Source organism: Saccostrea cucullata, unplaced genomic scaffold (genome assembly GCF_032062105.1).
Source record: "Saccostrea cucullata isolate Sc308-1 unplaced genomic scaffold, CSIRO_AGI_Scuc_v1 ctg17669, whole genome shotgun sequence".
Classification (NCBI taxonomy): domain Eukaryota; kingdom Metazoa; phylum Mollusca; class Bivalvia; order Ostreida; family Ostreidae; genus Saccostrea; species Saccostrea cuccullata.
The window spans coordinates 8,364-23,052 of NW_026924020.1; the positions used below are offsets into that span (position 1 = coordinate 8,364).

General features: G+C 31.5%; 1 protein-coding gene across 1 annotated transcript; it reads right to left on the bottom strand.

Annotated features, from left to right (window-relative positions):
• Window positions 1-308: 308 nt before the first annotated feature.
• Window positions 309-9,344, bottom strand: LOC134265493 (putative histone-lysine N-methyltransferase PRDM6). The gene is given in 7 exon segments (XM_062747711.1): window positions 309-553; window positions 1,921-2,175; window positions 2,585-2,777; window positions 3,956-4,029; window positions 5,072-5,125; window positions 6,023-6,055; window positions 9,290-9,344. Coding segments are annotated over 7 exon segments (909 nt in total).
• Window positions 9,345-14,689: the final 5,345 nt, after the last annotated feature.

The following is a 14,689-nucleotide window of genomic DNA, read 5'->3' on the forward strand; positions in this document are numbered from 1 at the left end:
TTATTTAAGTTTATGCATAATTTGAGCAGAGTCAATAATCCAGAATTTTCCAAAATCCAGCCTACATAGTTTACGCTTTACTTAACCAGCCTGGGTTATGCTAGTTCTTCACCCATTCTCTGCATTGTGTCACAATTATTCGTAAGAAGATATTAAAATGAATTTTTCCTATCAATTTACAACAGAATCCCATGTTATTTTAGCTTTTTGTTATATATGTGCATATTTTCCTAATTCACTATAGATTATGTAATTGTGTACGTTGTGCCTTACATACAAACCTTGTAGTTCTGATTATTAACAGGAATCTATAGTTTCAGTCCGTCTTCTCCCGTATAGTACGTGTAGTTTCTCTCCGTCACCCAGCGCCACCTACCGTCGTTATGATAAGTCAAAAGGAGGCCAAAGATTGGGTCAACTGCTGTCTCACCCTCGTCGTTAGGATTCCAGTTCTGATACGTCACAGGTTTCCAGCTATCAAAAATGAGTCTTTCATTGTCGTCAAATGTCAAAACATTGGCACAAAATGCAAAAGAACCGTTGAGATCAACTTCTACAAAAAAGGACAAGAAAAAATTATATTATACTCAAAAACCTATATTTTACTTTTATGAATAAGGATTAATAGTATCTTGTCTAGAATGTTTGTTTTAAACACCGCCTATACGACATGATTTGATGCTTAACATCCTGTTGCTCTAAAAATTGATAAAATTTGATCTGTTGTATACATATTAAAAAGACATTGAAAGGGAGCGTATCCTTTTTTGCGTGGTAGCATATGTAAAAATAGAAAATTTTCTAATGAGCATAATAAATCGAAGGCAAATCTACAATTCAATTTAAAGAACAAAAGAAAATAAGTGCCTTTGGTAGTGTTCGAGTCCAAAAATACTTGTTTGGATGAAATTAATAATTTACAATTTTGATACACTAAGAAAATATGCTTTCCAGATCCAATGTGAAGTTTGTTTTCTTCATTTCAAAAATTTAAAATCAGATTTGTAGAACGCTAAAAAATATCTCACTATTTATCAAAGGTGTTTGAATATAGTCTGCATTATTTTTTGATGAAAGAGTATCTATTTGTATTCAAAGGCAAGTTAGAGAAACTTGAAAAAAAATATTGTATTCATTTCATTTAAATAAAAGTTAAATGTTATCAATAAATTGTTTTATTACCCAGGCTTACCCCTTGAAACCTCCCAAGGAACAACAGCATGTAATAAAAAAAAAAATAATGACTACATTGTATACAGGTGTCTCATTATATCGCGGTACTTAAATCTTTTGCATAAAAAAGTGTAATTTGATTTTTTTTTTAATTTAACTTTCATCAAATGATATTGATAAAGCAAACTATGGCCTACTTTTTAGTATCAAATTATTTCCCAAGCTTGCATCGTCTTAGTTGTAGTCTATTTTTAACTCCTAAACTAGAGAGTCTCATAGTATCGCGGTTATGGGAAAACGTGGAAACTTGAGATTGACATGGACTTCAATTCTTATTTTTTTATTTTACCATGTAATTTTACGTATGAAAATAAACAATTATAGAAACTAAAGACTTTCTAAACATGAACTTTATATATGGATTTTACTAGGTTATAAACTCAGCGGGCTAAAAATAATAAAAACGGAGATTGATTTCTGTAAAATTATGTTTTATTTGATTATTTTTTTCCGACACATTTTCCATACTTTTTAATCATCACAAAAATTTACACTGAGATGATAGACTGATATTTTTTCAACAAAAAGCATATGAGCTATGTATCTGATTTTTTGGAATATACCGCGATACAATGAAACCCGCGATATAATGAGAATCGAGTATATATTGTAAAATTACTTGATAAGTAGATTGTTTACATACCCGAATGAAAACAGTTAACTATAAAATGTATTAGCTAGATGTACTATATTGTTCAATTACCGGATGTATGCGGTTTACGCCTAAAAACCTCCCATATCCATCCCCATACCAGACCGGAAGCTCTTCATCCGGTTCTACGCCACGTGACGTCATATAGAAGATAATGCCCTCGCACGTGATAGGGATGACATTTTCCTGTTGATATTTGGCGGGAGAATTAACGAATCGTAACCAGTTACTACAGGCCGGATCTTCTGCATCTATGTTGTAAGTACCATTGGTCCCCTGTTTATCTACTTTTGAACACAATAAGATCCTAATTGTTAAGAATTAATTTTAGTTCGGAATATTTAATATATTCAATACTTTAACACAATCAGATCAATATTGATCAAAACTACTTTAAGGTAATGAATATTTAGGGATTAAAAGAATCTAAAAAATAATAAAGCATTGTGAGAGTGTTGCATTAGACGGGAGACGAAAGGATAGGGACAGCTAAACGGACGGATAAACAGGCCGACAGGCAGGGGACGAAAGGATAGGGACAGCTAGACGGACGGATAAACAGGCCGACAGGCGGGGGACGAAAACAGTGGAAACCTTTTGTCCATCATGTTTCACCGACAGAAGACTAGGAATATGTAACTAAAATATGTAACTTCATTTTTGTTTTTATTTTGTTTGATTCTCTGTATGATTTTACCTGCCATGAATAAAAATCCTCCTTCTTGTCTACAGTGTGAATAAGTCCTTCATAAACACCGAGGATCGTGAACTTCGGAACAAAGGTCTCCGCTCATGCGCCCATCCCCGCTCCCGGAAGTGACGAAGATTTAATGGTGAATCCTGGAGGCGGGGTCGGATTCGCTCTCTGGTGTGGCAAAGATCCTAGAGGAATCTTACATGTACAAGATAATGTCAAGAAAACGAAACAGAGGTCAAGAACACATATTTTTTTTTGTATAATCTTAACTGCTTTCTTGGTTAACTTAACTACTAGTATAGCAATCAGATATCTGCAATGTCAGTGAAATTATACTATATTTGCTATACTCCTATTTCGTATTATTATATGAATCTTGAATACTGTTCGTTTTCTCCATATGTTTCACTGATTGGAAACTAAATGGTAGAGGTCTAGCATTAAGGATGCTCTAAATACTGCACACTTAAGAGTTCTGTATACAACCTCTCAATGTATTTTTGTGTTATGTGTTGTATTGCTGCGTAAATATATTTAACGAGGCCGAGTGTAATTAAAGTGCGCATGACTTGGCGCAGGTTATTTATTTCATGCAGTAATTTGTGCGACAATACACCTTAGCCAAATATTTTAATTTAACTACAAAATAAACATTATCTAAAACCCTAACTGGTCCAAAAGGGTGATTTTTCCAATAATAATAAGGAAAAAATGCTGATATGGCTTTAACGACGTCAACATTTTCCGATTTTGTAATTAATGCATGACACTGAAGAATGACGTTTGTATATTCAAGACGTCCATGGATATTATACTTAAACTTGTTGACAGGTCATCCAAAGAAACATACAAGGAATCCAAAAGTTGCTATTTTTACCGTAAAAATTATGCACCAATGATTCATCTGCACTGATATGTATTTATACCGTAATGTATTTATACCGTAAAGTGGCAAATTTAGAGGTATTGGACTTTGAAAAAATAAACTTAGTAATTAATTCCTAGACCAATAGAGATGGTCATTTTTTTTCCAAATTTCACAATTTGGTGACTTTTAACTACATCTTCTATCTATTTGAATGAAAAAGAAATAACTAGGGCAGAAATACAAAAATATGGAAAAAAGTTATTTGGCGCTTTTCCAATATTTTCCCATAGGGTTCAATAGTAAAAATAAACATTTGAGATGACCCTTAAAGAAATCGGGACGGTAGGCATTTTATTTTTTTAGTCTTAAAACAATAAATATAACAGTAAACAATTTCAAAATCCCTGAGTCAGAAATAATAAGACTCGCTCTCGTTAAAATATTATATGTTTGGCGTTTGTGAAATGTAACTTGAAAAATCTAAACAATGCAATTTTTATTTTACTGTACATTCCTTAGCATTAGGGATGTGTTTATATTTAGAACTTTTTACACCATGCTTAATAAAATCTGCACAAACTGGAAAGAGAAAAAATGAATTTAGAATATTGTCCTTACATTGCAAGCATAGTATTTTACCATGATATAAAATGTACTCCAAACTTCAGGTTTTTTTTTACAATATAGAGAATACGTATTTTTTAAAACAATTGAATCTTTTTTTTGTGTTTAAGAGAGGTTCAAAGTGTCAATCCATAAAAGCACTTTTACAGATAAAGTGTGTATTAGCTTATGAATAATTATCATTCTATAAGAGACAGATTTTATATTTGAACCTCTAACATAAGTGAAGGGGTTTATATATGTATATCTGATGTATCAATTTAAAAGAAATGCCTTTTTGCTTATGCATTCCTTATATGAGAAATAAGCTTTAAGTCTGAAATACAAGTAGTTATATGAAAAATATACTTTATATTTTATAGATGTAAAAATTTTCGATCCGATCTCTTTCATATCAGGAAATTAAGATTTACTACCATCATTCAGTTTAAAATGTTTAAACTTTCCAAAAACTTCATACTCAAGTTCGCACCAGATCCCGAGAAAAAGAAATTAGCAGGTCAAAAAAATTATTGTCGTATGACATAAATGAAAATAAAAATTATTAAAATTTAATAAGTAAAATAATTAATTTTTAGCCTGAAGAAATTCATTTCATCATGTTTTCAAATGTGGAAAAATTAGCAAATGCAATTTTTTCCCGAATAAACAACTTTTTTTTGTTGTTGTTTATATCTGGTATAGCTGTTTTTTTAAAACGCAAGGCGCAGGCGGGCGCTTGATATCGAAAAAATAACTTGGAGTGCCTAAGTCTTTATTTGAGAGGAAGGCTTCTTGATTCATTGCAAGAATGTTTTTTTCTAGTATCTGATCTATCTTTGTCTCTATGTAAACTTTACTTTTTTAGAATTTTCCGATTAAAATCTATTTTTTGATTAAATCATTCATAGACTAACAAAATTTACAATTTTACTTGATTCAAGAAAAGAACACCCAAAAACATATCCATGTAAGAGTTATTTTTCTTATCTGGGGGTTATTAAACCATAATACTTACAGTTTTTGTCAGCCTCAATGTCTCATTCCTTCTGAGCAATCTTATAGAGTTTCTGTTCATATAATAGAGTTCCTGTTTAGATAAAAGAGTTCCAGTTAATGTCAGAAGTTCCAGTTAATGTGGTAGAGTTCCTGTAAATGTTATAAAGCTCTTGTTAATGTAATAGAGTTCCTGTAAATGTTATAGAGTTACAGTTAATGTGATAGAGTTACAGTTAATGTGATAGAGTTACAGTTAATGTGATAGAGTTACAGTTAATGTGACAGAGTTACAGTTAATGTGATAGAGTTACAGTTAATGTGATAGAGTTACAGTTAATGTGATAGAGTTACAGTTAATGTGATAGAGTTACAGTTAATGTGATAGAGTTACAGTTAATGTGATAGAGTTACAGTTAATGTGATAGAGTTCCTGTAAATGTGATAGAGTTACAGTTAATGTGATAGAGTTACAGTTAATGTGATAGAGTTACAGTTAATGTGATAGAGTTACAGTTAATGTGATAGAGTTACAGTTAATGTGATAGAGTTACAGTTAATGTGATAGAGTTACAGTTAATGTGATAGAGTTACAGTTAATGTGATAGAGTTACAGTTAATGTGATAGAGTTACAGTTAATGTGATAGAGTTCCTGTAAATGTGATAGAGTTACAGTTAATGTGATAGAGTTACAGTTAATGTGATAGAGTTACAGTTAATGTGATAGAGGTGCTGCTTATGTTACAACATGATGTAGGTTATGTCTGTCAGACGGTTGTAGCAGAGATCCATGCAGCTTTCGATTTACGTTCATTTTTTCTTACTCAGAGAGCTACAGTTCTGCAGATCGCGTATTCAGAACAAAAGCATTTCCGAGGATTTAATGATAAACACGTTTTCCCTTGAAATATTTCAAGTCATCTGTCTTTCTCCCCACCCCACCCCCCACCCTTCTCTCTCTCATACTAATATCTCTTTCTTGATATATGTTGAAAAAGTTCATCTCTGAAACAAAAAAGAAAACTATTTTATTTCCAGTATATACGTGGGTATAAGTAATTTCTGAGCAATTTTCCTTTAATATATTTTTAGATTCGTATGAGTTTCTTCTTATTTTTATTTGGGGGGGGGGGTGTGTTTCAATTTAAAATCAAATATTCTAGTGTTTTACTTGAATTTTAGAGAATGTTTAGGGTGTTTCGATATTCGGTGTCAAATTACGATTTATCAATATTTAGAATATACAAATCTATACACACTTTTATATACATATTATATGTACATTGTACAGACCCTAAACCGTGCTACTAAACCACCTGAACGGTACGAAAATCGGCATCAGAAACTCGGAATCAATAAAATGACTTCCGGGCGTTTTTCTTGTAACAGAAAACATTTCTTTTCAGAAACTAGCATTATGTTTTCAAAAATCCTTTCAGTCTAAGTAATTATTTTAATATTTTTTTCTTTATTTTAATAAGTAAATAAGTGTGTAAATACATGTACTATGATGTGAGAGGGAGAGAGAGAGAGAGTGAGAGAGAGAGAGAGATGCAATCCCTTGTTTCTTAATATGTAAAAAAAAATGTATTTATTCTCATTCTCCGTTTTATTTACATCGTCAAAGTCACATTTAATCTGTCTATGATGCTATTTAATTACCAAAACTTTCGTTCAAACTCAGCCTATTTACAACTATGGCGCAATGCATTCGTTCTCTGCACATGCACGAAATCCTTTTGCATCACTTTTCAGTCAAAATCGCATGACGCTAGATGACCCTGAGAAACGAGGAAAGAATTTTTCTCTTGTGATTTGAAACATTCTTATGGTCAGTTCACACCTGTTTAAAAAATATTGGGTCACAGCCAGAGGACCGGGGTGCCGTGTGTTTAACACACCTTTCAAATTATTTAGCTCTGATCACATCAAGTGTACATGCATTTTTTAAAACTCACTGAAATGACATCCAGCGAAACTCATCTTCCAGGATTCACCACAACACTGATTAGAAATTTTCTTCCTAAAATATCCATTTCAGACGCAATTAGAAGATAAGCATGAATCCCTTAATTATCATTTTACTTAGCTTTTTAAAAAGAAATGTACAATAGCGTCACAAAAATTCGCAGACTTTTGATGAGTTTTAGTAGCTGATTAGTATCGCCTTCTAGAAAGGGGGGGGGATATCAAACATAATGTGGCTTGAAAGAGGATTGAGAAAAATCATTGTCTTTATTATTTTCATTTTATTTTGTAAATTATCATTTTCCAGACACAAAAAAGCAGGTGTCCTGTAGGTTACCGGGGTATGATTTTTTTTTAAAACTGACAACAACGTAACATTTTGTACACTTCTAAAGAACTTACAACCTGTTAATTCGTATCGTTTTCACGAAAGGGGAAAGGGGTACAGTGTACCAAACCTTATAATATCTATAATTTTTCGCAAATTGTTTTTTTTTTTTTGTATGTAGCTTGTAAGTTGATCACAATTTTATTAGTCAGATTATCATCTCTATCCGTTCAGTATATAAAAATCTTCCTGTTTACTGCATGTAATATTTTAATTCATATTTGACATAATTACCGATTTTCAGTGTAAGTCTAACTGCATCAATGATTCGCCGAGTAATTATCTGAGCAGAATTAATGTGCAAGTCTAATACGGTTTTTTTTTTTACTCCAGACAGTTCATATATGTTTTAAAATTCTTACAAAATTAATGATTAATTAGTACAATCACGCATCTGATATGAACTACATATGAATGCACACTTACGACAAAAAGGATCACGTATCTGATTCAATAATTAAATGGGCAAAATTAAAATATTAAGTCAAGAAAATCAGGGAATTTGTTTAAACATCTGTATAGTTTAATTACGAATATTTAGGTACAACAAATATTTCAAAAAGAAGTTGATTTAATTTGCTCAAATAAAGAAAATGAAAATATTTATTATCAGATCCGTAATGGGGAACTGTGATACACCTTGTTACATGGTGTCCACGATCGCTGACATCAAGGATGCCGCTATCGAGTTTGAGGTTCACGGTGCCACGTGTTTTGCGGGAAAAACCCGTGGTCTGTACTGTACCTTTGATCACAAACACAACGAGTTGATCTAATTTATAGCATATAAGGAATCGTCTCAAACTCTGTCTAGTTGTTTTAAGGTATCCGACCCATATAAGTACATAATTTTCTAACGTTAAATATCCATCCTGTATTGAATACTCTGAAACTAATTCAAAGCAGTTAAGAGTAGAAAAGGATTTACCAGGAGAAATTTTCAAAAATATAATTACCAAAGCATTAATTAAGCAGTAATTAATTAATGAAGAATGCATTGAAGTCTATGGGAACAAGCACATTTTTGAAAATAAAAAATTAAATACTATGAATATCAAAAATGCCACGGTGAAAAGATGTATATAATTATTAAGAATAGATTAAAGTTTCAAAAATAATTTTTCACCACTTAGTTTTTATCAGAAATGAATTTTATTGATTAATAGCAAAGGGGAATAACTCTTCAAGGACGGGTCAAGGTAAAAAAAATTGGTACACATTCCGCTCCTACATATTGTTACTGAAATATGAAGAGTATGTCTACATAAACTGAGTATTCTGCCAATATATATTTGTTATGCATTCAAATTCATGGAACCTGAGTTTATTATGGATCGGATACCTTAAAGTTGTTTATTTCGAGTAGTTTCCTTTATTTTCACAGATGAAAGCCCAGATGCATGATACTTGATAATGGCGTTTCGAACAGCCAGACACAAACTCCCTCCTCCTTTCACGGGCGCTATTGCGAAAAATAAACCAAAAATGACTTAATTGGTCATTGCACAGTTCAAAAATCATTGGGGACGTGGTTTGCATAATTAACCAAAGAACGGTACGGTTCGTTTCTTGCACGAAACGGTACGCTTTGTGGACGGTACGGTACGCTTTGTGCACGGAACGGTTTGCTTTGTGGACTGTACGGTACGCTTTGAGCACGGAACGGTTCGCTTTGTGGACGGTACGGTATGCTTTGTGAACGGAACGGTTCGCTTTGTGCACGGAACGGTTCGCTTTGTTCACGGTACGGTACGCTTTGTGCACGGAACGGTACGGTTCGTTTCTGAGGTGTAGTAGCACGGTTTAGGGTCTGTACATAATGGTTAATTTGACCTTAGATTTAGAGCGCAACTTCATACATAGATCCACCCCTATCCTTTTACTTTCAATATATTTGGTGAGTACTTTTTCTTTCTCCTCTGAGTCTAGGACGACCATGTGAGTTCCCAGTTATATAAAGTTTCATATACTTCAATTCACATAAACAAGTCATTGTAAATATGCTAAAAGTCAATAATAACGTTTAAGGAGTGAAGTTTCTTTTAACATATCTTATGCACACCATGTATAACATATATATACCTTACGGTTTAAAAAAAATGTTATATAGTAAAACATTGTATAAAATAAGATTCATTCGTTATATTTTTATTTCGATGTAGACGATAAGACAATTTTTCCTACCAAAAATGTCTTCAAATTGAGCATATTTTAAAAGTAACGTCAAGGGGAGTAATATTGTCATATTTGCTTCAGAAAAAATGACCTGCTACCAATTTTCAAATAATTTAAAAGTAAATAGCCTCTCCCTTTTTTTGGTTTTAATCTTTACATTATTCCAAAGGTGATTTTTAATATGTTTTACCTGTAACAATCCAACTCAATAGGGATACTGCTACAATCGGAAGGCCTCTTGACTTTAGTTTGAAAATGAATACATTGGGTATTTCTTTAACTGTAAATAAATAATTAAATCCAGAAAACAAGTTCAGCAACTTTCACTGAAAGTAGAAATAATAATAGAGCCATTTTTGTGTAAACATGATAAAATGTCAAATAGAGAGGAATGTTATAACTCTCTTTGAAAGTAGAAATAATAACATAGCCATTTTCGTGTAAACATGATAAAATGTCAAATAGAGAGGAATATTATAACTCTCTTTGAAAGTAGAAATAATAACAGAGCCATTTTCGTGTAAACATGATAATGTGTCAAATAGAGAGGAATGGTAAAGGTTCTATTCCAGTTCTGACTTTTTTTTATTTCATAGGTATGTATGTATTTTTCAGTTCAAAAATAGTATGTATGAATTCTTTTGACTGAGATTTATTAAAGATATCCAATTTGAAAAACTGATTTTTTTTACTGAAATCAAAACAGCAAATTATCTGAAAAATAAAGTAATGAAAAACTCTTGAAGTAAAACCTGACGAGATAAATCAGGAAGAGTTATTCTTCTTGTCTCATAAAAGCTTTTTACCTTTTGTGATATGAAATTAGACACAAGTAATATCTTTTTAAAAAGCTTGCTAGTCTACATCAATCAATATCTGCGCGAAAAGGGATAAAAATTTGAAGCAATAGCTTTGTGGGTTTAAAATATATATTAACTATTTATTTGGAGTGTCACATTTTTTACATGATAACAGGGACGAAATTTACCCATTTGTATCAATATTTTCATATCACACGTGCAGCTATTTTAAATTAGTATTTCAAAGAACCGAATTTAGGAAACACATATTAACAAAACACAAACAATTTTTTTTTCGATACAATAAAATTTAAAAAAATACGTAAATTTAAATCTGAAAATGATTTATTTATTCAATGAAACACAGGAGTTGACACTAATTTATTTAGAGTACAATCGATCTCTTCGACTTTTCACTGACAGTTACATGAATCATTGAGAAAATAAATTAAGATTAATTCTGACCATAGATATTGTATGAATTATATCCCTTTGTGCTGTGCTGAAATCAACACCGAAGTTCTGGATTTTAATTCTGACCTACATTGCATGTATTCATTCTTCATTTCTGCTTAAATAGCAAATCAGTCACAAAGGTGTTCACCTTAGTAGTAAATTTCATAGACTCTTTTTGAATACAAAAAAATAATTTCCGTTTATTTATAAGGAAAAAACAATCAGCATAACATCGAAAATGTGAATGAGTCAAATTACACTGCAGCACACAGTATACGTTATATTGTTATATTTTCTGTCAATGTTAGCAAAATGTATTTTGGTACTTATTATTTCCATATCAAATTGAGGTAAATTTGATTGTTGATCTACATGAACGATTTTAAGTTTAATAGATTCTATCAAATTGTATATTTTGATGGAATAGATACATCATAGTAATACGATTGTTAATTTGCTGACAGTTACTTAAATCCAAAGCCATACATATTGTAGTTCATTTGTATGTAAACTCTATGGTATATTTCTATCAGTCAAAGATCTGTTATAATGCCAAGTAATGATTCACATCCTGTTATCTAATATTTGGGGGGGGGGCTAACTTTTTCTGAAACCCTTATTTTTTCTTTGAAATTTTGCAGTACGTAAGACGTTCATTTTTAAAGATTTCATGACCAAATAAAAACTTACAACAGATAATAATTAACATTTGTATGTATGCATTAAAGAGATCAAGTTCATTTGAAAACAAGATTCATATAATAAATAATAATAAGAGTCTAAAATAAAAGCATACTTCACCAGCCCAGGTTATACTATTTCGCCATCCATTCTCTGCATGGCATCATAATTATTCGTAAGAAAATATTAAAGTGCATTTTTTTCCTGGCAATGTTCAGCAGAATTACATGCTGTTTTATTTTTTTTAATATATGGCGTTATTGTCTGTAGATTATGTTGTGCCTTACACTATAAATCTTGCAGTTTTGATAATTAACTGAAACCTATATCTGAAAGTGACCATGGAACCCTTTATGATAGACTGTGGTTTGCTTCAATTGATTAGACCATTTCATTTTTTTGATATTATTCACCGAATTAGACAGAAAGTGTCGCCTCATTTACGTTTGTCCTAAGATTCTAAAAGTCAGAAACTGGATAAATATACATTGGAGAATTCATTGTTACTAAAAAAAAATGTTGGACTTTCCTTTTCGTTTTTTCTTATTTTAACCATATTTTATCCTTCACTATATGAGGGTTGATCCAAAAGTTTGTGGAATTGTTCATATCTTATTTATTTTTTTTAAATGAAATTGGTTGATAATTTCAAATGAAAATATAGACATGTTGAATATTTTAAATTAAAAATATTTTATATATCTTTGATAATATCTCTATGGCAGTTGCTATAGAAACGGTTGTTTGGCAATGCAGGGGAGACATTATCGCATTTGTTATCATTTTTATTCTTAATATGTGAATTGAGAATTAAACTGCCCTATGTGGTATATAAAACGAACATTATGTCATTATTATGATTGCTTGATCTTTTGATAACCTTTGTGTGAGAGTTTTACCGATTTTCCTGGATATTTAGTTTTTTAGCTTATGATTTATTGTTCATCTTTAAGGTGTTAGACAACGTCAAATTTCAGTCAAGTCATACGTTTTGTGAAAATCCCGGGATAAATCTGTCTTAAACGCGTATATTCCTGACAAAGGCTTGGGAAAAATGCATTTAGTTAATGGTTTACCGGTAGCAAGTCTTCCGGGTTTTACAACTATCCATTTTCAGAAAGCTCGTGTGACCTTATTGGTAACTGGAAAGTGGTGAAATTTTCCAATATCGTTGCATTATGACTCATATTATGAATATGCCTGTTGTTGGCTTTCATCAAATCATGATACAATTTTAGAAAGAAATTCCACAAACATTTGGATTAAACCTCGTATGTTTTACGAATCTAATTGTTTTTTTTTTAACAGTGTCACTTTTTGGACTCTTGATATTTTAATGCATGGAGACTGAAATATGAAAGAGTCATTATTTATATTTAATTATTTCAACCCCTGAATCTTTCACTCATTTTAATAGATGTCAACACATGTCATTTACTTTCATCATTATATACATTTTAATGAATAGCCTTGTATGAAAACATTTTTGTGACGTCATCTTTTGTTAAACTTGGTTCAATAAATTTGTTATTGCCCTGCACCCCGTCCAATAAGTTACCTGTAGGTGTCCAATAAGATTCAACTTATTGGACAGGTACAGGTAACGTTAAAATGAGAACAAAGGACGAGGCAAATAAGTAAGCACCACGAAAAAGGTAAAGTCAAATCAAACAATTTAATATGAACAATGTAGGAAATTAGTAGCGTTAAATGTTAATATTTCACAAAAAATCCTATTGAAAATGGCACAAATAATCCAATGAATTGAATGTCTCAGATTTTTTATTGTAAACGCATCCCTGGCTCCGATTATAAATTTCCTAAATTCACTGTTCATTGCTATATAATAGATTCATTTCACAATGATTGATCCACGGAACATATATAGAATCCAATGGACACAAAAGATGAATGAGAAGCATGTGTTTTCTTACACACAACTTTGGGCTTTTTTGTTTATTGAAATATCCATTTTTCCGCATTTAGCACAAAATTTAGCTCACGAAATTCCAACGGAATCTGTAATTTCGTCCGTTGATTTATGACCATTTGTCCAACTAGTTCTGCGCCGTTTAATCGAGTATCTGTCGTTTTAAGGAGTGGCTGGTGTAAAATCCTTTCGAGTTCGAAGCCTGCTCACAAAAGAGAATTACATTATTAAAAAATACATCAGGAATAATCTACTAATTTCATAGAAAATGCTTTAATAAACAGTTGTTTGAGTAAAATCCTTCAAATCCTATTGCTTTACAAAAATTACCTTTTAACGGGAACTGTTTCTTGCAAATTCCGAAAGATAAGAATATATATCCGGATTTCACAGTAAAAACCTGAACTTATGCATCTTGGTGTAATCAATAAGGGGCTTCGTCAAAACACCCGATTCTGAAGGTCTTTTTTTTCAAAATTAAAATGTACGTCTTCATCCGTGGTCATTGCGTTGTAAAATGAATAAATTGTAAAGAATTTAGTAGAACTGACCACAGGCCTTTGGATCGCTTTAAAAAAAATTGTGTGTGTAAAAAAAATAAAGGTACTGAACTCTGACACTGGGTACCTAATTTCGCTAATAAAATATTCTTTATTCTAATGCTCTAAAATTCTCTTTTCTATTGAAATCTATTCATAGTTAAACATTCTTCAATTCTACCAAAGCTCATTCTGAAATTCCATATACTTCTTGAGATATTCTGAAATCAATTTCAAAAATGACCTACTTTCTTTTACTCGACATTAGCTTGGGCCCCTGGTTATTCACATGTAATCAGACGGTGTTTGAAGTGCGGCTAAGAGTTGCATAGTAGTTGCAAAATCTTTCAACAATTTAAAGTTGATTTCTTACTCCAGATTGTAACGTTAAGTCTTAATATTCCTTTCGCGAAAAATTAATTTGAAAACATCTACATCGACAACTACCGCCATGTTGATTATGAATGTAAATGAAGCCATGGTAGAACGAATTTTTCCCGGAATGCATTATATACCTTTCGATTTCAAAACAATTAGACCGCTAATATGTTTGTAACTTAGTTACATCATATGATCAAATTAAAGAAAAACCTTGTAAAGCTTGAATGCAAATGAGCAAATATTCATAGAGTTTAGAATAAATTCCGGGGAAAATTTGTCCCGTCGTTCCCGCTTTACAATTAGTGAAGGCCCAAGCTGATA